Genomic DNA, 25696 nt, shown 5'->3' with positions numbered 1-25696 from the left:
CGTAGCCACCGGCCTATGCCAGAGCCACAGAAACGCAGGATCTGAGTCATGTCTGCAACCTACACCACAGCTCACGGCAACGCCGGATCCTTAACCCACTGAGCAAGGCCAGGGATCGAACCTGCAACCTCATGGTTCCTAGTCGGATTCGTTAACCACTGCGCCACGAGGGGAACTCCTCTAATATTATTATTAATGACAATCATTACATCGTTTAAATCCTCCAATTTATTTAACCCTTACAATGTAACAAGTAAGCAAAAAGAATTGTTACTTTCCCGAAAATTAAGAGGTAGTGAGGTGCCGAAACTAAGACATATCAAATGACATCTAACACGGCTCAAGGCTTTTCCAGGTTAGTTACAAAGCACAAATTTGCCTTCAGTATGATTTTGTGGAAGTGCAATACAATTTAAGAAGTGATGGGACACTCCCCTAACATGAATTAGACTTAAATTCTATGTAGTATAACATCAATGATGTGGAGAATCTTTTGAGAATTATTCAAAAGGGATTCATGCTATCATCTCATTTGCAGGGTTTACCTTAACATTCTACAATTTATTTATTTATTTATTTATTTTTGTCTTTTTGCTATTTCTTGGGCCGTTCCCACAGCATATGGAGGTTCCCAGGCTAGGGGTCAAATTGGAGCTTGTAGCTGCCAGCCTACGCCAGAGCCACAGCAACTTGGGATCTGAGCCGCGTCTGCAACCTACACCACAGCTCATGGCAACGCAGGATGGTTAACCCACTGAGCAAGGGCAGGGATCGAACCTGCAACCTCATGGTTCCTAGTCAGATTCGTTAACCACTGCGCCACGACGGGAACTCCTAATATTCTACAATTTATGACCAATCAGTAAATACTTTCCTCTGTTAATACAGATTGCATTAGGAATCCTTTCCTATTGAGTGTGCTGTGTACTCTGTTAAAAGGTTGTCTAGTATTACATTACAGGTTTTCTCAAAGGAAGCAATTAACTAACATCAATTAAAGACTTTCCGGAGTTCCCCTTGAGGTGCAGGGGAAATGAATCTGACTAGTACCCATGAGGACACAGGTTCTATCCCTAGTCTCACTCAGTGGGTTAAGGGTCCCACATTGCCGAGAGCTGTGGTGTAGGTCACAGACACAGCTTGGATCTGGTGTTGCTGTGGCTGAGGTGTAGGCTGGCAGCTGTAGTTCTGATTCAACCCCTAACCTGGGAACGCACATATACTGCAGGTGTGGCCCTAAAAAAACCAGGGGGAAAAAAAAGACTTTCCTACATGTGTGCATCACAAGATTTCATAAGAATGAAATAAAGTGAGAGCCTGGAGAAAATGCCATCTCAAAATCTTTATATTCATATGATTTCTTAAAAGCATAAATATTCTGGTATTGAGCAAAGTCTGAGTCGTGACTAATGGTGTTCCCATAATCTTTCCATTGATAGAGAGTCTCACCATTAAAATATGAATGGTGACTAAAGATCTGGCTGCTTTCCTTACATTTATAGGGTTCTGCATCAGTATGAATTTTCCTATGTCGTGTAAGCTGTTAACCCCAGATAAAAGATTTCCCACATTCTTTACATACATAAGGTTCCACACCAGTATGTATTCTCTGATGTCGTGTAAGTTGTGAACCCCAGAGAAAGGCTTTTCCACATTCTTCACATTCATATGATCTTTTTCCAGCATGGATTTTCTGATGTTAAGTTCTGAGCCACGAAAAAAGGTCTTCCCACATTGCTTACATTCATAGTTTCTCTCACCAGTATGAATTTTCTGATGTCGATTAAACTCTGAGCCATGAAGAAAGGTCTTTCCACATTCCTTACATTCATAGGGTTTCCTCTCATTGTGAATTTTCTCATGTTGAGCAAGGTATGAGGCCCAAATAAAAGTCTTCCCACATTGTTTACATTCATAAGGTTTCCTACCAGAATGAATTCGTTGATGTCAGGCAAGGTGAGAACTCCAGATATATGCTTTCCCACATTTCTCACATTCATAGGGTTTTCCACCAACATGGATGGACATTCTGATGTTGAGCAAGATTTGAACCACGAATAATGGCTTTTCCACATTCTTTACATTCATGAGATTTCTCACCAGTATGCATTCTCTGATGCTGAGTTAGGTGTGAGCCACCAGTAAAAGCTTTCCCACACTCCTTACATTCATAAGGTTTTCCACCAGTGTGAATTCTCTGATGTTTAGTAAGATGTGATCGCTGACTAAAGGCCTTCCTACATTCATTACACTCATAGGGTTTTTCGCCAGTATGAATTCTCTGATGTCGAGTAGGGTCTGAACCACAACTAAAGGCCTTCCCACATTCCCTATATTCATAAGATTTCTCACCAGTATGAATACATTTATAGACACTAAGTTGTGAATGAAACCTAAAGGCCTTCCCACATTCCTTACATTTAAAAGGTTTTTCACCACTGTGAATTCTTCTATGACCAGTAAAACTTGAACGCAAACTAAAAGCCTTCCCACATTCTTTACATTCATATGTTTTCTTAGCAGAGAGAGTTGTCTGACGTTGAGTAAGTTCTGAATCTGGAACAAAGTTCTTCTCACATTCTTTATCTTTACAAAATTTTTCACCAGTGTGAATTAAATGATGTTGAATACAGCCTGAGCCAGAACAAAAGGCTTTTGTACACTCTTTAAGTTTATTCAGTTTCTTTCTTGTATTAAGTCTCTGATGCACATTAGAAGCCATGTGCTGGTTAAAAGTGGGGATTTTTTCACAGGTGCGTATAACCTGCTTAGAACATTCTTCCTGATTTTCCTGTTATGTTTCAAACTGATCTTTGCTTTCCCAATCACCTCTAAAACATAAACATTCAAGGCTGTGTTTTTCACAAATTTCCATTATTTCCTGCTGAGGTAATCCTCTGTCAAAAATGCCATTTTTTGGTGACAACTTCTTGGTCTGACAATTGGATTTCATATCTGAAAGATAAAAAGATAAATTCATACAGCTTTACTGATCAAAAAGAAATAAGGAGTTCCCACTGTGGCTCAGTGGTAACAAACCTGACTCGTATCCATGAGTTTGTGGGTTTGATCCCTGGCCCCACTCAGTGGGTTAAGGATCTGGTGTTGCCATGAGCTGTGTTGTAGGTCGCAGATGCGGCTCAGATCCCACATTGCTGTGGCTATGGCTGTGGCTGGCAGCTACCGCTCAGATTCAGTCCCTAGTCTAGGAACTTCTATATGCCACAGGTACGGCCCGTTAAAAAAAAAGAAAGAAAATTTCCAATGTAAGTATAAGAGGTAAATCCTAAAGTAAACAGAGCATATAAAGTGGGAATGGACAAAAAACAAAAACAAAAAACAAAAAAACAAATTCTGCACAATATGAAAAAAGGGCAACAGATAAATAGAAATTTAAAGAGCATTAATGAAAGCTGAGGCAGGTGATTAGATAAATAGTTTTGTTAAGGTCAAATTCATCTGAGGAACTTAACACCAAAAAAAGATTGTTCAGGTTCTACCCTAATCATGTAATATCAATTTAAAGACTTAAGACTATTTCATCCAGTATGGTATAATCAATACTTTGCACATTGTTAGGCATTAAAAAATAATAATTCTGTTTTTAAAAAATACACTACAAGTAAAAAACAAAAAACAAGGTGAAGGGGGGAATATTGCATATTTAAAATGGAGTAAAGGATATTACAAAAACCAGAGACCAGGATGCACAACTGAGATCATGTGTTAACAATGTAATACATCTCATTGTTTGATTTCTCCATCTCTACTGAAATGAATACACATAATTCCACATTGCTCTGTGCAGGGAGGAGGAAAACAAAAGCCTAGCCAAGCTAGCTCAAAGAAAGGGAATCATACCTCCTTACTCATTCTTCCATTTGCTTTTGCACATTTAAAGACTGCCCTGCTCATTTCCTCCACTGTGCTCAGCCAAGTCTTTTTTTTTTTTTTTTCTTTTTTTGACTTTTTAGGCCGCACCCGTGGATATGGAGATTCCCAGGCTAGGGGTCTAATCAGAGCTGTAGCCACCCGCCTACGCCAGAGCCACAGCAACACCAGATCCGAGCCACGTCTGTGACCTACACCACAGCTCACAGCAACGCCGGATCCTTAACCCACTGAACAAGGCCAGGGATCAAACCTGCAACCTCATGGTTCCTAGTTGGATATGTTAACCCCTGCGCCACGACGGGAACTCCTCATTTTTTTTTTTTTTTTTTTGGTCAGTTGATCCAAACCAAGGTGTTTTTATTTATTTATTTATTTATTTTTGTTGTTGTTGTTTTTTATTTTTTTTGTCTTTTTGCCTTTTCTCGGGCCGCTCCCATGGCATATGGAGGTTCCCAGGCTAGGGGTTGAATCGGAGCTGTAACCACTGGCCTACGCCACAGCCAGAGCAACACGGGATCGAAGCTGCGTCTGCAACCTACACCACAGCTCACGGCAACACCGGATCCCTAACCCACTGAGCAAGGCCAGGGATCAAACCCACAACCTCATGGTTCCTAGTCAGATTCGTCAACCACTGAGCCACCACGACGGGAACTCCTCTTTTTGTTTATTTTTGAGTTTACAGTATTGCTCATCCACTCTATGTTTTCAAGCCCTTTCCCATATGAACTTTACCAAATCAACATGAGATATCAAACTTATTGGTAAAATATTTTAGAACAAAAAAAGAAAATACTACAACTGCTACTACTGTAATATACTGAAAGGCTTGTCCAGTTTCTACTACTGAAATTGTATTCAAGAATTCCCGTCGTGGCACAGTGGAAACAAATCTGCCTAGGAACCATGAGGTTGCAGGTTCAGTCCCTGGCCTCGCTCAGTGGGTTGAAGATCTGGTGCTGCTGTGAGCTGTGGTGTAGGTTGCAGAAGCAGCTCGGATCTGGCGTTGCTGTGACTGTAGTGTAGGCCAGCAGCTGTAGCTCCTTAGACCCCTAGCCTGGGAACCTCCATATGCCATGGATGCAGCCCTAAAAAGACAAAAAAAAAAAAAAAGAAATTGTATTAGTATTATCATTTGGTTTAGGGATTGCCAAAACATATGACATCCACTTGAAGCAAAAGTAAGAGAGATTGGTTTCTAGGGTCTATCTATAGGGGGTGTCCTAAACATCCCTCATGCTGAGTTATAACTAAAGGGCCATAACCTAGGAATTTGGGTAAAACAAAGGAACTACAGCTTAGTTTCAAATTATCTCAGTGACCAAGGAGGGCAATGGGTTGAGATAACAACAAAAATGCTTCAGATACAAGACAGAAACAGAAGTCCTCTACACAAAAAGATATACTAGGCATTATTTTTACATTTTGCAAGTAGAGTCTGGCACAAAATGAAAGAAAAAATGAGACAACATGAATATAGAAACTATAGAAACGATAGTAGAAATGAATGTATAAGAATTCTAGACACTGGCATTATGAGACAGTTTAAAAATAACTTTGCTCAAGAAGTTAAATACAAAATGGATCATTTCAGCAGAGAACAGGAAACCAATATACATTGTCAAAAGAAAAATTCTATGAGAAAAAGGTTGGAAAAGTCATAAGAGGAGTGTTATAGAAGATTCAGTAAGAAGATTAAATACAAGTGGAAGTTTACACAGAGAAGAATGGAAGAAGCAGCAATATTTGGAAAGATAATAGCTAAGAATCTTTAAAACAAGTCCATGAACAAGTGCATAAATAAATTATAATATACCCATAAATGGAAAACTACAGAGAGGAGTTCCCGTCGTGGCGCAGTGGTTAACGAATCCGACTAGGAACCATGAGGTTGCGGGTTCCGTCCCTGCCCTTGCTCAGTGGGTTAAAGTATCTGGCGTTGCCGTGAGCTGTGGTGTAGGTTGCAGATGCAGCTCGGATCCCACGTTGCTGTGGCTCTGGCGTAGGCTGGTGGCTACAGCTCTGATTGGACCCCTAGCCTGGGAACCTCCATGTGCCGCAGGAGCGGCCCAAGAAATGGCAAAAAAAGACAAAAAAAAAGAAAAGAAAACTACAGAGAAATAAAAAATTTGCTATTGATATATTCAACAATACAGATAAATTCTGACAATTATGCTAACAATAGCAACAAGGCCAAAAACACTGTATAATTCAATTTATATAAAATTCTAAATTGACAGAACACTGTAAATCAACTGTAATGGAAAAAATAAAATTAATAAAATAAAAAAATTAAACAAAACAGAAACTAACCTAGAGTTACAGCGAGCAAGTTAGTGATTGTTTGGAGATCGGGTGGAAGAAGGGATGGATAGCAAAAGGGCACACAAGGAAATTGTGCAATGACTGAAGTGTTTGTCTTTATTATAGTAATTATTTCATATATCAAAATAGGTCAAACTCTAACTTCGAATATGTGTAGTTTATTATTCTTCAATTATGCTTTAGGTTGTAAAATGAAAAATTTAGGACCAAAATAAAACTAAAATCCTGAAGAAAACAAAGACAAGTATTGGAGTTCCCATCATGGCTCAGCATTTAACAAACCTGACCAGTGTTAATGAGGGTGCGGGTTCGATCCCTGGCCTTGCCGTGAGCTGTGGTGTAGGTCACACACACGGCTTAGATCCGAGTTGCTGTGGCTGTGGTGTAGCCAGCGGCTACAGCTCCTATTTGATGCCTAGCTTGGGAACTTCCACGTGCCTCAAGTGAGGCCCGAAAAAGACAAAAAGAAAAAAAGGATAAATATTGTTTCAGCCACTCTAACTAGGCATTTAGAGTATTAGTAATTTCTTATCATGATCATTCACATTAAAAATACAAAGTATTAAGCCAAAAACCAATAAGGACAGATCAAGCACAATAAATACGAAGAGCAAATAAATCAGTAAATAACTCAGAGGAAACATCTGTCCTCACTAGATATCAATGGCTTTTATCCTATTAAATTACTAGCAGGTATTTTTTGTTGGTTTGTTTGTTTTCCTGGCTGCACCCACAGCATACATAAGTTCCCAGGCCAGGGATTCAACTTGCGCCAAAGCAGTGGCCCACGCCACAGCAGCGACAATGCTGGATCCTTAACCTGCTGAATGATAAGGGAAATCCCAAGAAATTTTTAATTAAAAATGACCACCCCCCCTTTTTTTTTGTCTTTTTTGCCATTTCTTGGGCCGCTCCCTTGGCATATGGAGGTTCCCAGGCTAGGGGTCTAATCAGAGCTGTAGCCACCGCCGGCCTAAGCCACAGCCACAGCAACGCAGGATCCGAGCTGCGTCTGCAGCCTACACCATAGCTCATGGCAACACCATGTCCTTAACCCACTGAGCAAGGCCAGGGAACGAACCCGCAACCTCATGGTTCCTAGTCAGATTCATTAACCACTGCGCCACGACGGGAACCCCATAAAGCCCCTATTTCTTAAAAAAAAAAAATTAAACATCTATTTATGTTAAAAACTCTCAACAAAGCAGGCATAGAGGGAACATAACTCAACATAATAAATATATATAACAAGCCTATAGCTAACATCATACTCAATGATGAAAACCTGAAAGCTTTAGCTTTAAGATCAGGAGCAAGACAAGGACACCCACTCTTGCCACTTTCATTCATTACAGTATTGGAAGTACTAGCCAGAGCAATCAGGCAAGAAAATGAAACAAAAAGTATCCAAATTGGAAAGGAAGAAGTTAAACTGTGATTATTGCAAAGACATGATTTTATATATAGAAAAGCCATAACATGGTCACAAAAAAACTATTACGAATAACAAAGAAATTCAGTAAAGTTGTAGGACACAAAATCAATATATGAAAAACTTGTTAAATTACCATACACTAACAATGAACATTGGAAAAAAGTGATGAAGGAAAAATGCCATTTACAAATTGCATCAAAATCAATACAATAGCCAGGAGTACATGTAATGAAGGAGGTGAAGACCTGTACACTATAAGACGCTGATGAAAGAAACTGAAGAAAAAAATAAATATAAAAATATTCCATGCTCATAGATTAGAGGATTAATATTGTTATAATGTCTATATTACCCAAAGCAATCTGCAGATTCACTGCAATCTGTATCAAAATTCCAATGGCATTTTTCACAGAAATAGAACAATCCTAAAATTTGTTTGGAATACCAAAAGATATAAATAGCCAAAACAATCTTGAAAAAAAGAACAAAGCTGGACATATCACATTACATAACTTCAAACTATACTACCAAGCTATAACAATCAAAACTGCATGGTACTGGCCTAAAAGCAGATACACAGGACAGTGAAATAGAATAGAGAGATCAGAAATAAAATACATAGGTCAGTGAAATACAGTAGAGACCTGCATACAGTCAATTAATTTATGACAAAAGAGGCAAGAATACACAATGGGGGAAGGACAGTCTCTTCAATAAATGGTGTTGGAAAAATTGGGATAGCTATATACAAAAGAATGAAATTAGACTATTTTCTTATACCATGCACAAAAATTAACTCAAAATAGATTAAAGATCTGAATGTAAAACCTGAAACTACAGAATTCCTAGAAGATAAGCTCCTTGACACTTCCCTTAGTGATGAGTTTTTGGAGCTGATTCTAAAGGCAGGGCAACAAAAACAAAATCAAGTAAGTGGAACTATATCAAACTAAAAAGCTTCTGCATAACAAAGAAACCATCAACAAAATAAAAAGGCAACCTAATAAATGAGAGAGACAATTTGTTTATCACATATCCACTAATAGGTTAACATCCAAAAAATATAAATTTATACAATTCAATAACAAAAAACCAAAAAACTCAACTAAAAACTGGGCAGAGCTCAGCGGGTTAAGAATCCAACTAGTATTGGTTCTCCTTGTGGCTCAGCAGAAGTGAATATGACTAGGAACCATGAGGTTGCAGGTTTGATCCCTGGCATCACTCAGTGGATTAAGAATTCGGCATTGCTGTGAGGTATGGTGTAGGTTGCAGACATGGCTTGGATCTGGTGTTGCTGTGGCTGTGATGTAGGCCGGCAGCTGTAGCTCCAATTTGACACCTAGCTTGGAAATCTCCATATGCCACTGGTATGGCCCTAAAAAGAAAAAAAATAAATAAAAAGGATCTGAATCGTGTCCATGAGGGTGTGGGTTTGATCCCTGGCCTTGCTCCATTGGTTAAAGGATCCAGCATTGCTGCAGGCCGAGGTTTAGGGTGCAGAAGTGGCATTGCTGTGGCTATGGCATAAGCCAGCAACTGCAGCTTGGATTCAACGCCTAGCCTGGGAAATTCCATGTGCCACTGATGTGACACCTTAAAAAAAAAAAAAAAAAAAAAAGACAGAGGACCTGAATAAACATTTTTCCAAAGAAGACACACATATGGCCAACAGGCACATGAAAAGATGCTTAACATCTTTAATCATGTAAATGCAAATCAAAATCACAATGAGATACCACTTCACACCTGTTAGAATAGCTATTATCAAAAAGACAGCAATTAATATGTTGCAGATATGGAGAAAAGGGAACCCTGGTGCACTATTGGTCAGACTGTAAATCGATGTAGGCATCATGGAAAACAGTAGGGAAGTTCCTTTAAAAATTGAAAATAGGGAGTTCCCGTTGTGGCTCAGTGGTTAACGAATCTAAGAACCATGAGGTCCGACTAGGAACCATGAGGTTGCGGGTTTGATCCCTGGCCTTGCTCAGTGGGTTAAGGATCCGGCGTTGCTGTGAGCTGTGGTGTAGGTTGCAGACGTGGCTTGGATCCCGTGTTGCTGTAGCCCTGGTGTAGGCCGGTGGCTACAGCTCCGATTCAACCCCTAGCCTGGGAACCTCCATATGCCGCAGGAGAAGCCCTAGAAATGGCAAAAAGACAAAAAAAAAAAAAAAAGAAAAAAAAAGAAAATAGAATTATCATATGATCCAACATATGCCGTGGAACAGCTCAAGAACAGCTCAAGAAAAGGTGAAATAAATAAATAAATAAATAAAAGAAGTGGAACACACAACCCAAAAATTTCTATGGAATCACAAAAGACCCAGAATTGCCAAAGCAAACCTGAGGAACAAAAACAAAACCAGAGGTATAACTCTCCCAGACTTCAGACACTATTATGAAGCTACAGTAATCAAGACAGTGTGGTACTGGTACAAAAACAGACATACAGACCAGTGGAACAGAATAGAGAACCCAGAAATAAACTCAGACACCTATGGTCAATTAATCTTCAATAAAGGAGGCAAGAATATAAAATGGGGAAAAGACACTCTCTTTATGAAGTGGTACTGGGAAAACTGGACAGCTGCATGTAAATCAATGAAACTAGAACACACTCTCACCCCATGTGCAAAAATAAACTCAAAATGGCTTAAAGACTTAAACCTAAGACAAGACACCATAAAACTCCTAGAACAGAACGTAGGCAAAATATTATCTGACATCACAGTACAAATGTTTTCTTAGGTCAGTCTACCAAAGCAAGAGAAAAACAAAAATCAACAAATGGGACCTAATCAAACTGATAAGCTTTTGCACAGCAAAGGAAACCATTTAAAAAGAAGAGAGAGAGAACCTACACAATGGGAGAGAATAGTTTCAAATGATACAAATGAAAAGGACTTAATCTCCAAAATATATGAACAACTCATACAACTCAACAGCAAAAAAAAACAAACAACTCAATTGAATAATGGGAGGAAGACCTAAATAGACATTTCTGCAAAGATATGGTCCAAAGATATTCTCCAAAGATGGTCAACAGGCACATGAAAAAATGCTCAGCATCACTAATTATTAGAAAAATGCAAATCAAAAGTACAATGAGGTGCCACTTCACACCAGTCAGAAAGGCCATCATTAGTTAGGTCTACAAATAACAAATGCTGGGGAGGGTGTGGAGAAAACGGATTCCTCCTACACTGTTGGTGGGAATGTAAATTGGTATAACCACATGAAAAACAGCATGGAGGTACCTCAGAAAACTAAATATAGAACTACCACATGATCCAGCAATCCCACACTTGGGCATACATCCATTCAAAACTTTCATTCAAAAAGATACATGCACCCCTATGTTCACTGAAGCACTATTCACAATAACCAAGACATGGAAACTACCTAAAAGTTCATCAACATATGAATGAATTAAGAAGATGTGGTACATAAGCACAATGGAATACTATTCAGCTATAAAAAAAGAACAAAATAATGCCAATTGCAGCAACATGGATGGAACTAGGGATTCTCATACTAAGTGAAGTCAGAAAGAGAAAGTATATCACTTACATCTGGAATCTAATACATGGCACAAATGAACCTTTCCACAGAAAAGAAACTCATGGACTTGGAGAAGAGACTTGTCCTTGCCAAAGGGATGGGGTAGGGAGTCAGGGACTGGGAATTTGGGGTTAATAGATGCAAACTATTGCCTTTGGAATGTATAAGCAATGAGATCCTGCTGTATAGCACTGGGAATTACATCTAGTCACTTATGATAGAGCAAGATAATGTGAGAAAAAAGAATGTATACATGTATGTGTAACTGGGTCACTTTGCTGTACAGTAGAAAACTGACAGAACGCTATAAACCAGCTATAATGGGAAAAACAAAAATCATTATTAAAAAAAAAAAGGAAAAACTGATATGTACCAAGAGTGTTAACTTTAATAAGAAATGCAGAACATCCTTAATATATTCATAATATGTTAAAAAAAATTTTAAGGTACATGGTAATGTTTAGGGAATAAAAATAGGAGATAAAATTCTATATACCTTATAGAACAGAATAAGGTTTAAAAACCTTATTTAATTATAGATTCAAGAATTTGCAAAGCTAATCCAGCATCTTATTTACCCTTTGCCCAGTTTTGCCCAATGAATATATCTTACATAATTATAGGACAATATCGAAATCATAAACTAAACATTAGCACAATATATGTGCATAGTTTTATGTCATTTCATCATATGTGGATTCCTGCAACCACCATAATAATCAAGATATAGAATTAGTCCATCACCGCAAAGATGTTTTCTCTCATGCTCTTTCCTTATAGTAATAACCACCACGGCCCTAGCCCATACCTAACCACAACCACTAATATGCTCTCAATTTCTATAATTTTGTGATTTCCAGAATTTTGTATAAATGGATTCATACAGTATGTGAATGTTATATGTCGATTACATTTTGAGATTGGCACATTTCATTCAGGATAATATCCTTGAGATTCATTCAAGTTTTTTCCACACATCAATAGCTCAGAAAAAGAACAATTTTAAACTATAAATATAGGTTCTGGAATTCAAAAACATGATTCCAATAAAAAGATAAAAATTTGGAATTTCTGTTTTGGCGCAGCGGAAACTAATCCAACTAGTATGAGGGTTCAATTCCTGGCTTCACTCAGTGGGTTAAGGATCTGGCATTGCCATGAGCTGTGTGGTACAGGTTTCAGATATGACGCACATCCCGCGTTGCTGTGGCTGTGGTGTAGGCTGGCTGCTGTAGCTCTGATTCGACCCCTAGACTGGGAGCTTCCATATGCCATGGGTGCAGCCCTAAAAAAAGCAAAAAAATAAAATAAATAAAACTTATTTTCTTTGATTTTTCAAATGAAAAGACACCCCCAAGAGCATGTTATTTTAATCTGAGCCCTGCCCATAATAGGAAACTTATGAATTATCATCCAATTGTCAAATAAACCCCTTTCCTCCTTTTGACAGCCATGATTTGTCTTTTATGACACTGCATTCTCTCCTTATCATCTTCCATTAGCCTTAACCTCTCTCCTGCCATTTCCTTTTCATTGCAACCAGAAACCATGACAAAGCAGCTTATTAGGACTTCTCTTAATGTAGAGACTACTTTGTAGAAATTTAAGAAAATGATGGAGTTCTCGTCATCGCCCAGTGGTTAACAAATCCAACTAGGAACCATGAGGTTGCGGGCTCGATCCCCAGCCTCGCTCAGTGGGTTAAGGATCCGGCGTTGCCGTGAGCTGTGGTGTAGGTTGCAGACGTGGCTCAGATCCTGTGTTTCTGTGGCTCTGGCATAGGATGGCGGCTACAGCTCCGATTAGACCCCTAGCCTAGGAACCTCCATGTGCCGCAAGAACAGCCCTAGAAAGGGCAAAAAGACAAAAAAAAAAAAAAGGAAAGAAAGAAAGAAAAAAAAAAGAAAATGTCTCAGTCACAGAAAATACTAAGTTTCTTAACTTACTATATACACTTTGCTATTAACCCTTCTTAACCTAAAATGAAGTTAGAAAATCAATAAATGTTGCTTAAAAGAATTAATGAAGGAAATGCAGAAGCAAGGAGAAACTAGGCAAAATAATTAAAATTCAGGAGGTATCAGGTAAAATAAAAAAGGGTCAAAGAAAGTGTTTTAGGTTGTGAAGAAATTTACAAATATCTAAATGGATAAAAAAGAAAAATGGGAAGAAACTTGATTCAGGAAGTTCCCATTGTGGCTCAAGGGTAACAAGCCCCACTAGTACCCATGAGGATTCAGGTTCGATCCCTAGCCGCGATCAGTGGCTTAAGGATCTGGTGTTGTCATAAGCTGTGGTGTAGGTTCCAGATGGGGCTCAGATCCCACATTGCTGTGGCTGTGGAGTAGCTCCAATTCGATCCCTAGCCTGGGAACTTCTATATGCCGCAGGTGCAGCCTTAAAAAGCAAAAGGAGAAAATAAAAAAAGAGAAACTTGATCCAAACCATAGATAAATTGACCACTGGTAAAAAACAATGGCACTTCCCTTTTTGTAACTTGAAAAATAAGTGAGAGCATTGACATGGAGTGGTATTTGGAGATGAAGAGAAGTTTCATTTGGAAACTCATGTTGAAAAGGCTGCTTTTATTTCTAGGTATCAGGCCTTTATCCATAGGCTTCTGGCCTTTGATGAGGAAATTCTAGACGAGTATTTCAGAGATGTTGCTGCCTCACTAAACAGCTGGGCTGTTATCTGCAATGACGTCCTCCTTGTGTCTGCTCAGCTCTCACTCACCTGGACAAGGTCCTCTTGTCGCATTCTTCAAAACCGTCCAGGAGTTCCCGTCGTGGCGCAGTGGTTAACAAATCCGACTAGGAACCATGAGGTTGTGGGTTCGGTCCCTGCCCTTGCTCAATGGGTTAAGGATCCGGCATTGCCGTGAGCTATGGTGTAGGTTGCAGACTCGGCTCGGATCCCACGTTGCTGTGGCTCTGGCGTAGGCCAGTGGCTGCGGCTCCGATTCGACCCCTAGCCTGGGAACCTCCATATGCTGCAGGAGCGGCCCAAAGAAATAGCAAAAAAAAAAAGAGAAAAAAAAAACGAAGCCTCCAGAATCTGATTGTACTTGGCACTGCAGATCCAGATAAACCTGTTGCAGGACCTGCCCTCAAGGAACTCACAGTCAGAAAGTAAAGAAGCAGTTACAATACAGTAGGAGATAAAGGTTATCATGGATGAAGAGGAGGAAGAGTCAAGCAGTTCAAAGGGCCCAAACCAAACTAGTTAGTAAGGGAAAGCCTCCTACAGGAGATGGTGCTTCAGCAGAGTCTTGAGGAGCTCAACAGAGACGGACAATAGGGCAAACGGAGAATTTTCAAGCAGCGGAAACAACCTGTCAAAAATCAAGCAATTGTGCATTCAAGGAGTACAGAATGGAGAAAAGATCAATGATAGATGGAGACCTATACAGCAGGGATCAGATCATGAAAATCCCTCAAAAACAGGCATTCTCTTAGAAGTAATAAGATATCACTTCGCATTTTTAAAGTGAGGTTGAAAAATGTTTCTAATTAGATATACAACAAAGTTGGTGTGGTAGAGTAAAAGAAAGATTGATATATTCAATCCCGGAGAGTTCCTGAAAATTTCATATGAAAGCACAGAGTACAAATTTGGCCTAGGAAACAGACAACTTTAGTGGTATAAAAGGACCTGAAGTGCTTTGGAAAAAGAGTGCAAAGCTGGAGAACAAACTGTGCAATAAAATATACTTTGTGTTGGGAAATGAAAAGGACTTGAGTGATTACTATATAGCTTTAGGGAAAGATTGCAAATGACCCTTGAACGCCGAGTTAAAAGCCTGCATATAACTTTATAGAGTCCCTCTGTATCTGTAGTTCCGCATGTGAGGATTCAACCAGCCCAGGACTGAACCAACCAGGGCCTCATGTAGTACTATATAGCACATACTTATTTTTTTAAAAAAATCCGTGTATAAGTGGACCTTCTCAGTTCAAACCCATGTTGTTCAAGGGTCAACCTTAGTTCTCAACGCATTATTCCTCTTGGAAACCATGTAGAGAGAAACAAGGAAAATTAAAGTAAATCCTGTAAGTTCCTGTTATGGCTCAGTGGGTTATGAACCCGACTAGTATCCATGAGGATGTGGGTTCAATCCCTGGCCTCACTCAGTGGGTTAAGGATCCGGCATTGCTGTGAGCTATAGTATAGGTTGCAGACATGGCTCAGATCCTGCATCGCTGTGGCTGTGGTATAGGCCGGCAGCTACAGCTCTGATTCAACTCCTAGTCTGGGAACTTCCAGATGCTGTAGGTGCAACCCCCCCCACCAAAAAAAAGTAAATCCTAACCACCTGGAAACAAAGAAAACTAACAAACTCCAAACTATTTAGAAGCATATGGTCAAAGCAAATGAAAGAGCAAAACTATGTAGGAAACCACAGTGATGCTGCAATATCCTTTCCCCTGAGGAGCAGATCACACCCTGAGTGGGAGTTTCTGTGAGCAGGAATGCTATGAAAAGGAGATGATTGATGGTGGAGGTGGTAAAAGGGGGGATAGAGATGTCAAGGGGATTCAATGTGGCAAAACACATAGGCTGATTTCTTTTATTTTTAAAACAGCTTTACTGAGATATAATCATATACTCTACAATTAATGCACTTAAAGTATGCAATTAGATAGGTAAGAAGGACCTACTATATACAGGGTATTCTACTCATACTGTGTAATAACCTGTATGGGATAAGAATCTGAAAAAGAATGGATATATGTATATGCATAACTGATGTATTGTGCTGTACACCTGAAATACAACTTTCTAAGTCAACTACATTCCAATAATTTTTTTTTAAGTGAACGATTAAATGTTTTGTTTGGCCATGTTCACAGCATGTGAAAATTCCCAGGCCAGGGATCAAACCTGAGCCACAGCAATAATCCAAGCCACAGCAGTAACAATGCTAAGTCCTTAACTGCTGAGCCACCAGGGAACTCCTAATTTTTTTTTAAAGCAAATTAAGATATATGCAATCACCACCACTCAATTTTAGAATATTTTCTTCACTTCAAAAAGAAATCCTGGGAGTTCCAAATGTAGTACAAGGGGACTGGCAGCTTCTTAGGAGTGGTGGGACGCAGGTTCGATCTCAGCCCTGCACAGTGGGTTAAGGATCTGGCACTGCCACAGCAATTGCAGCTTCAGATCTGATCACTGGCAGGGAAATTCCATATTCCATTAGGCAGCCGCCCCCCCCCCAAAAAAAACCCAAAAACAGCGACTCCAAATAAAAGATGTTTTTAAAAAAGGAAAGAAATCCTGTATCCTTTAGCTATTACTCCCTGTCCTCTGACCCCCCTACATTCTTCCTCTTCCTTTCCCCAACTCTAAGTAACCACTAATCTACTTTCTGTCTCCATAGAAAGTCCTTATTTGGGACTTTCATATGAATGGAATAATATAGTATGTGAACTTATTGTGACTGGCTGTCACAATTGTGAAAACATATAGTATAATGCTTTCAAGGCTCATCCAAGTTGCAGCATGTATTAGAATTTCACTCCTAAAACATTGGCTGAAAAATATCCCATTGTATGGACAGATAACATTTGGTTTCCCCATTCATCTGTTAACGGACAGATTGTGGCGGGTTATTCCCACCTTTTGGCTATTATGAATAATGCTGCTATGATCATTCATGTACAAGTGTTTGTCAATATCTGTTTTATAGTTTTCAGAGTATGAGTTTTACACTTCAGTAATTACATTTATTCCTAATTTTGTATTTAATTTGATGCTATTGTGAACGAAACTGCTTTCTCCCCTCCCCCCCTTTTACGGCCACAAATAGGGCAAATGGAAGTTCCTGGGCCAGGGATCAAATCTGCAGTCTAAGCCACAGCTGCAGCAACACCAGATCCTCAACCCACTGAACTGGGCCAGGGATCAAACTGGCAATGCCACAGACACGAGCCAGATCATCAACCCATTGTACCACAGCAGGAACTCTGAAACTGCTTTCTGAATTTCATTTTTGGATTGTTCATTCCAAGTGTGTAAGTATACAATTGATTTTATTTATTGATCTTGTATCCTGAAACTTTGCTAAATTAATTTATTAGCTCTAACATTGTTTTGGGGTATGTATTCCTGTATTCCTATATAGGATTTTCTATAGAAAAAAATTATGTTATCTGCAGATAGACAGATGATTTTATTTATCTATTTACTTATTTATTTATTGTCTTTTCTAGGGCCGCACCTGCAGCATATGGAGGTTCCCAGGCTAGGGGTCTACTTTGAGCTATAGCCACAGCAACTCAGGATCCAAGCCAAGTCTGCGACCTACACTACAGCTCACGGCAATGCCGGATCCTTAACCCACTGAGCGAGACCAGGGATTGAACCTGCAACCTCATATGGTTCCTAATTGGATTTGTTAACCACTGACCCACCACGGGAGCTCCAACAGATTATTTTATTTACTTTCCAATCTAGATGCTTTTTCTTTTTCTTGTCTAACTGCCCTGGCTAAAAACCTCCAGTACAATGTCGAATAGAAGTGGCAAAAGCAGACATTCTGGTCTTATTCCTGATCTTAGGGGAAAAACATTCAGATATTCACCATTAAGTATGTTTGTTGTAGGATTTTTTGTAGGTACCCTATATCAGATTGAGGAAATTCCATTTTATTCCTAGTTTATAGAGTGTTCTTGTAATGAAAGGGTATTGGCTTTTGTTAAATGCTTTTTCAGTGTCTATTAAAACAATCATGTGAAGTTCCCACTGTGGTGGTGGTGCAATGGCATCGGCAGCATTTTGGAAGCGCAGGGACCTGGGTTTGATTCCTGGCCCAGCACAGTGGGTTAAGGATCTGAGGTTGCCGCAGCTGTGGCTTAGGCCACAACTGCAGTTTAGAGCTGATCCCTGGCCTGGGAACTCCATAGGACAAGGGGCAGCCAAAAAGTAAAACGATCATGTGTCTTGTTTTTCACTCCTTTTTTTTTTTTTTTTGGTCTTTTTCGGGCCGTACCTGTGGCATATGGAGGTTCCCAGGCTAGGGGTCTAATAGGAGCTGTAGCTGCCAGCCTACACCACAGCCACAGCAACACCAGATCCGAGCCGCATGTGCGACCCACAGCACCACTCACGGCAACGCCAGAGCCTTAACCCACTGAGCGAGGTCAGGGATTGGACCCGAAACCTCAAGGTTCCTAGTCGGATTAGTTAACCACTGAGCCACGACGGGAACATCTTTTTTGTTTGTTTGTTTTTTGTTTTTTTATTCTATTGATATGATGTGTTACATTAATTGATATTTGGATGTTCAGATAACCTTGCATTCCTGGAATATATTCCACTTGTTCATGCCATTTCATTTTATATGTTGCTGGATTGGGTCTGTTAGTATTTATTTTGTTGAGGATTTTTATACTTACATTTTTATGAGATAAACTTTGTTTTGTCTTGGTATCAAGGTAATGGTAATACTACCCTCATTAAATGAATTGGAAGCTTGACTGTATTCTTTAACAGCAGCAAAGAAGACATTGTGAAATTCAGAGCTGACAGTGGGAATCTTCTTGAAACAGATTAGTTCTCAACAACAAAGAAGGCCTAGCTATTTAGAGGAGCTATCATTTAAAGAAACTGTCTTCTGCTGCAGTTACAGAGGAAGGAACTCTTGAGCAGAAGAACTTAAAAAACTATCTTTGCCCCATTTACCTTTTCATAGGAAAGTGCCTGTGACAGGCATACAAAAAAAAAAAAATCGCATTCCAAAATCAAAAACAAAATTAGAAACACCATGTCCAAAGGTATTGTTAGGTAAAAGTTTGAAGAGTGCCAAAATTCCTCATTAATAAAGAAAACTCACTAAAAATTCAGAGACAAAAATATTACCCAACATACCAATATGAATTAAAAAACATTTATGATGCAATCATAGCCCAGAAGCAAGACTACATGCACAATGATCTCAGGAAAGGGAAGGAAGTGATAGACCGTATATGAAGGCTAGTAGAATTCAAGAATAAAAGAGAAAATAGCCAAAACCACTTTAGAAACGAGGAGTAGATTCCAGTAGCAAGGTATGACAAATACCTCAGAAAGTACAGCATGGAATAAAAAATGTAGATACTTAGCAAATGAAACACAACCGAGAGAGATGGCAATTACTGAAAAAAAAAAAAGAAAAAAAGAAAGGCAGACGTGATCCAACCTGCAATTATGCAGAGCCCCTAGAAATGAAATCTAAATCCGGGAAAAGAATAAATACTAAAAACTACATTTTTAATATTCAAGAATAATTTCTTGAAATAATGCATGAATATACATAATGAAAATACACACTACATTGCAGGGGAAAATGACTCAAATTGTCTGTACCAAATCATTTCCTAATAAAATTATTAGACTAAAACCCATGGGGAATCAAAATAAAAATATCAAGTCACCTATAAGAAAAAGGAAATTCAGGAGTTCCCGTCGTGGCGCAGGGGTTAACGAATTGGACTAGGAACCATGAGATTGCCGGTTCGATCCCTGACCTTGCTCAGTGGGTTAAGGATCCAGCATTGCCATGAGCTGTAGTGTAGGTCTCAGACACAGCTCGGATCCCACATTGGTGTAGGCTGGTGGCTACAGCTCTGATTAGACCCCTAGCCTGGGAACCTCCATATGCCGCTAGTGTGGCCCTAGAAAAGACAAAAAAAAAAAAAGCAGTGACACTAAACATATTTAAATGCAAATCTAAATCAAAAAGTAAGATAGAGATTATGGCAGCCAGCATGCTAGATGGCCCCCAAAGATACCCAGTATCTGTTAATAACATTCTGTAGTTGCTCTATATTGAAAAAAGGCTGATTTGTGTACCAAGAAGATGTTATGAAAACAGTGAGGACTGGTCATAAAAGACATAGTGGCTCCTACCTTATGCACTGTTGCTGTCCTTTTGCTCGGGGGAAAGTCCTATGACATGTCATGAGTACACTCAAGCCGCCCTTCAGAGGTCCACATAGAAGGAACTGGGGTCCATTGCTAATAGCTGTGTGAGAGAATCATCTTGGAAAGTGATCCTCCAGCCCCAGTCACGTTTTCAGATAACTGCAGCCCTGGCAAAGAGTCTGGTTACAAATGCATGAGACTCTGAGCCAAACCTCACTGCTAAGCCACTGCTGAATTTCTGATCCACAAAAATGGTGTAAGATAATAAATATTTAGTGTTATTTTAGAGTAATGTTTTACAGCAATAAGTAATCAACTTAGGGATAAAGATCACAGAATGGAAAATAGACAAGCTCACCAATTAGCTCACTTGTAATAACTAGAAGAGAAAAGATGTCATTTAAAGCTAAAAAGTCAGGAGTTCCCGTCTTGGCGCAGCGGTAACAAACCTGACTAAGAACCAAGAGGTTTCGGGTTCAAGCCCTGGCCTCACTCAGTTGCCATGAGCTATGGTGTAGGTCGCAGATGCAGCTCAGATCTGGTGTTGCTGTGGCTGTGATGTAGGCTGGTGGCTACAGCTCCAATTAGACCCCTAGCCTGGGAACCTCCATATGCTAAAAAGTCAGAGTTCCCGTCATAGCTCAGTGGAAACAAATCCCACTAGTATCCATGAGGATGTGGGTTCAATCCCTGCCTCACTCAGTGGGTTGGGGATCCAGTGTTGCCATGAGCTGTGGATTAGCTCACAGATGGGGCTCTGGGGTTCAGATCTTGCATTGCTGTGGCTGTGGCGTAGGCTGGCAGCTGTAGCTCTGATTTGAGCCCAAGCTTGGGAACTTCCATATGCCACAGGTGTGGCCCTAAAAAGCAAAAAATAAATGAATAAATAAATAAAGCTAAAAAAAATTAATAGAAATTTAGACATATTTAAGAATATAAATGTAAAGTCAGAGGGAGTAAAAATGTCAACTGCACTTCAACATACAAGCAAAAATTATGAAATTAAAAATTGCATGTAAAATGACAGCAATTATACCAGCTATAAAACATCTAACAAAATATGTACATCTCAATATTGATTACTATAAATAAAAATGAGAGAAATTAAAGAACACCTAATGAATAGAAGAATTTATCACATTTATGAGATAAAAGGCTGATAATTTTCAAGATGTCATTTATCCCCAATATAATGGTATAGAAGTCTAAGAGGTGGAGTTCCCATCGTGGTGCAGTGGTTAACGAATCCGACTAGGAACCATGAGGTTGCGGGTTCGGTCCCTGCCCTTGCTCAGTGGGTTGAGAATCTGGCGTTGCCGTGAGCTGTGGTGTAGGTTGCAGACGCGGCTCGGATCCTGAGTTGCTTGTGGCTGTGGCGTAGGCCGGTGGCTACACCTCCGATTCGACCCCTAGCCTGGGAACCTCCATATGCCACGGAAGCGCCCTAGAAAAGGCAAAAAGACAAACAAAAAAAAAAGAAGAAGTCTAAGAGGTAAAAAGATGGTAAAAGATATACCATGCAAATCATAACCAAAAGAATGTGCAAGAGGCTATATTAATATACATCAAAGTATATTTGAGAGCAAAGAGAATTACCAAGGAGAAAAGATGGTCTTTTCAATAAACAGTTCTAGGTCCAATGAATATCTCCATAGGGAAAATGTAACTTGATCTTTCCCTCATAACATACACACAAATCAATTCCAGCAGCTTTGTACATCTAAAAGTGAAAAATAAGATAATAAACCTCAAAGAAAATACAAATATCTTCATGCTTTGGAATAGGCAAATATTTCTCAACAGGGTACAGAGAGCACCAACCACAAAGGAAAAAAAATAATAAATCAGACAACATTTTAAAAAGCAATTGCTGTTCAACAGAAAGGAATAAAAATGCAAACCATGGACTGGGAGATGATATTTGCAATACATTAGCTGATAAAGACTCATATCCAAACTAGAGAACTCCAAATGAAGAACTCCTAAGAATCAATGATAAAAAGACAGGTTCCCCAAGACTTGAACAGACATTCTCCAAAGGAAGGGCAAAAGGCTTGAATAGACACTTCCCAAAGGAAGACATCTAAATGGTCAAAGACATAAAACAAAAGCACTTAAAGTCGTAAGTTAAACAAAAGTCATAAGTTAAAAAAAACCGCAACACAATACCACTGTATATATCCACCCTATTGGCAATTTTTTTTTTTGTCTTTTTGCTATTTCTTGGGCCGCTCCCGCGGCATATGGAGGTTCCCAGGCTAGGGGTCCAATCGGAGCTGTAGCCGGTAGCCTATGCCAGAGCCACAGCAACGCAGGGATCCGAGCCGCGTCTGCAACCTACACCACAGCTCACGGCAACGCCGGATGGTTAACCCACTGAGCAAGGGCATGGACCGAACCCACAACTTCATGGTTCCTAGTCGGGTTCGTTAACCACTGCGCCACGACGGGAACTCTGGCAAAAATTTTACAGTCTGACAATACCATGTATGAGTGAGAAAGTGGAGCACTTGGAACTTGCATAAACTGTTGGAGTACTAATTGATTCAGTCACTTTGGAAAACTGACAGTATTTGCTTAAGCAGATTCACATACCCTATGATTCAGCAAGTCTCTTCTAGAAATAGACATAAGAAATAGATACACAGGAACAAGATAAGTTTAAGAATGCTCCTGGCATCTTTATTCATAAGAGTCCAAAGTTGGAAATAACCCAAATGCCTAGCAACAGTATGACAATTGTTGAATGGACAAATATAGTTGATATATTCATTCACTGGAATACTAGTGCACTTAGCAATGCAAACAGTAAGCTGTATTTACATACAACCATATGGACAAATCTCATAAACATAATGTTGAACAAAAGAAGACAACATAGGAGTTCCTGGCATGGCTCAGTGGAAACGAATCCAACTAGGAACCATGAGGTTGCAGGTTCGATCCCTGGCCTTGCTTGGTGCGTTAAGGAACCAGCACTGTCGTGAGCTAGGGTGTAGGTGGCAGATGCAGCTCGGATCTGGCATTGCTGTGGCTCTGGCATAGGCCAGCAGCAACAGCTCCAAATGGACCCCTAGCCTGGGAACCTCCACCTCCACATGCCGTGGATGCGGCCCTGAAAAGACAAAAAAAAAGAAAAAAAGAAAACAGAAGCCAACACAAAAAGTTATATTCTGAAAAAAAATTATATACTGTATGATTCTACTTACACATAAATTCAAGGTCCTTAACTTTGCAAAATTCCTCTTGTCTTGTAAAGTAACATATTCACAGGTTCCAGGGATTAGGACCTAGATATCTTTGCAGGGCCATTATTCTCCTACTCCAACCACTTTTAAAGGTTCTATCCTCATTTTCCCTCTTTCTGAGGGAGTATTCATTCAAAAGCCCACCTTTTTCTACCCCGACACCACCTCTCCAACATGGTCATGAATCCAACCAGAATAAGCCTCACTTTCCCCTGGATCCATGTTTGTCCATCATAAGAAGCCCTAGGCTCCTTGGTAAGCTCTCTTTTCAGACACCCCATCGGTTGCATGTCCCATCTTCTCATGCCCCCTCAACTCTGGACACTTTCCAGTATGCCCTCTGGAATTCATAATCCACTAATAACAAACCCCTCTTTCATCCTCAACACCTCCCTGAACACTTCCTTCACTTCTGGGTCTAACAGAAACCCGGCTCTCTCCAGAGGACTTCTGCAGCCCTCTCAAAGTTTGTTCCCCCCCTACCCCCTATAGCCTCTTGCCACCAGGCAGGTGTCTTCCTCACTCTTAGCACTTTCAGACCCTTCTCCCTTCCTCCTCCACAAAAGTCTACCTTTGAATTTCATGCCAGGAGATTAAATAAAACTCACCACATCTCACTGTTGCTGACATCTATCAAATACAGCCCTTCCCTATGTTTTTTCAAAACTTGAGCTCTCTGCAACAACAGCCTTCTTTATTCTTGCAATTTTAGTACACCCACACAGATGAGCCTAGAGCTTACTCACCCTACTCCTACTTTTCCTTCTCTCATAGCTCATTCCCACCAACACACGGAGAAGTTATTTTTTCCTCACCAACTGCTATTCCATTACTTTGCTTATATTTACAGAGACACTCGTGGAATATGTGATCTACACGATCTCCTATTCCTCTCCGCTTATTCTACGTTATCCTACTCCAAGCCAACTAACAGCCCCCACAGAAATTGCTCTCCACATATTCTCTATGAATGTTACTAAAAGCAATATTCAATTCTTTGTCTCAATCCTCACGGCTGCTGCTACCACAGTTACACACACGGTCATGCACATGGTGACGCATCACGACCACACACGTGCACAGTCACACCTAAATAGTGCAGTACAATTACGTACAGCTCCTGCCACCAACGCACCGTAGGTACACACCCCTCTACAGTTCCCGCGCGATTATCCCCATTCCTTGCTCTCGTGTCACTCAAGGATCTCTGTAGCGAGCGCCGGCGTGCGCGCGGACACACATATTCAACACCGCACCATCTTCCCTCCCACGCCCCCTTGCTGGTGAAGCCTCAGACTCGGAAGACGTTAGCCCCTCACTGCTCTCCCCAGAAGCCTCGGCCTCTCAGAGGTCATTCCACTTCCAGGTCTTAAACTGACTTACCTGACTCTGCAGTTCCCTCAAGCTGCGGATGTTCCTCGGGGACGCGCGCGCGATCCCTCCTACGGTCCTGAAAGAGCCGGTGCGCGGACAGAACGTTGCCTCGGGTACGGTAGACATTGGGCAATGCAGTCCGGAGCCTGGACAGCCTTTAAGAGCCCACAGCCCAACGGTCTCAATTCACAGGCCTTGGTCTTGAACCCTATCCCTTCGCTCGGCAAAGACCATCGTCCTCACACCGCTCACATCTGGGGCAAAGTCCTCCAACGAGCTCCAGGTTGAGTTCAGCACGCAAGCTTCGACTGACAGCTCCACGCAGCTCTTCCACCACAAACCGTTGCCCCTCCCCGGGAATTTGAACGATAAGACATCGCGGGCCTTCGACAGGAAGTAGCTGTGAATGCTAAAGCCCCTGGGAAATGTAGTCCAGAGCCTTAGAACTACCTCTCAAAGGAGGGTGTGATTCTCTTTTCTTTTTTTTATTTTTTAAATTAATTAATTAATTAATTTTTTTTTTTTGCCATTTCTTGGGCCGCTCCCGCGGCATATGGAGGTTCCCAGGCTAGGGGTCTAATCGGAGCTGTAGCTGCCGGCCTACGCCAGAGCCACAGCAACGCGGGATCCGAGCCGCGTCTGTGACCTACACCACAGCTCACTGCAACGCTGGATCCTTAACCCACTGAGCAAGGGCATGGATCGAACCCACAACCTCATGGTTCCTAGTCGGGTTCGTTAACCACTGCGCCAGGAGGGGAACTCCTGTGATTCTCTTTTCATCGCAAGCTCGCTGTCTGGGCATCGGACACAAAGGGTGTGGCAGAAAGGTCCTGAGTTTTGGCCTGGCCACGCGGATACCTCTTATCCCACAAACCTTGGCTTGTGGGGTAGGATGAAGGAGAGGATCTATGGGACACCACTGGGATGAGAGGGAGGGGTGTGCCTT

At 40.6% G+C, this 25696-nt stretch overlaps 1 protein-coding gene across 1 annotated transcript; it reads right to left on the bottom strand.

The window, feature by feature from the left end:
- Positions 1–1322: 1322 nt before the first annotated feature.
- Positions 1323–25101, bottom strand: LOC125134219 (zinc finger protein 790-like). The gene is made up of 2 exons (XM_047793246.1): positions 24757–25101; positions 1323–2955 (listed from the first exon to the last, which is right to left on the bottom strand). The coding sequence occupies exon 2, from the start codon at positions 2720–2722 to the stop codon at positions 1997–1999; it is 726 nt and encodes a 241-aa protein (XP_047649202.1). The 5' UTR covers positions 2723–2955; positions 24757–25101; the 3' UTR covers positions 1323–1996.
- Positions 25102–25696: the final 595 nt, after the last annotated feature.

This window comes from Phacochoerus africanus, chromosome 8 (genome assembly GCF_016906955.1).
Source record: "Phacochoerus africanus isolate WHEZ1 chromosome 8, ROS_Pafr_v1, whole genome shotgun sequence".
Taxonomy (NCBI): domain Eukaryota; kingdom Metazoa; phylum Chordata; class Mammalia; order Artiodactyla; family Suidae; genus Phacochoerus; species Phacochoerus africanus.
Note: the sequence above shows the minus strand (reverse complement) of the source record. Positions and strands in the feature narration are given on the sequence as shown.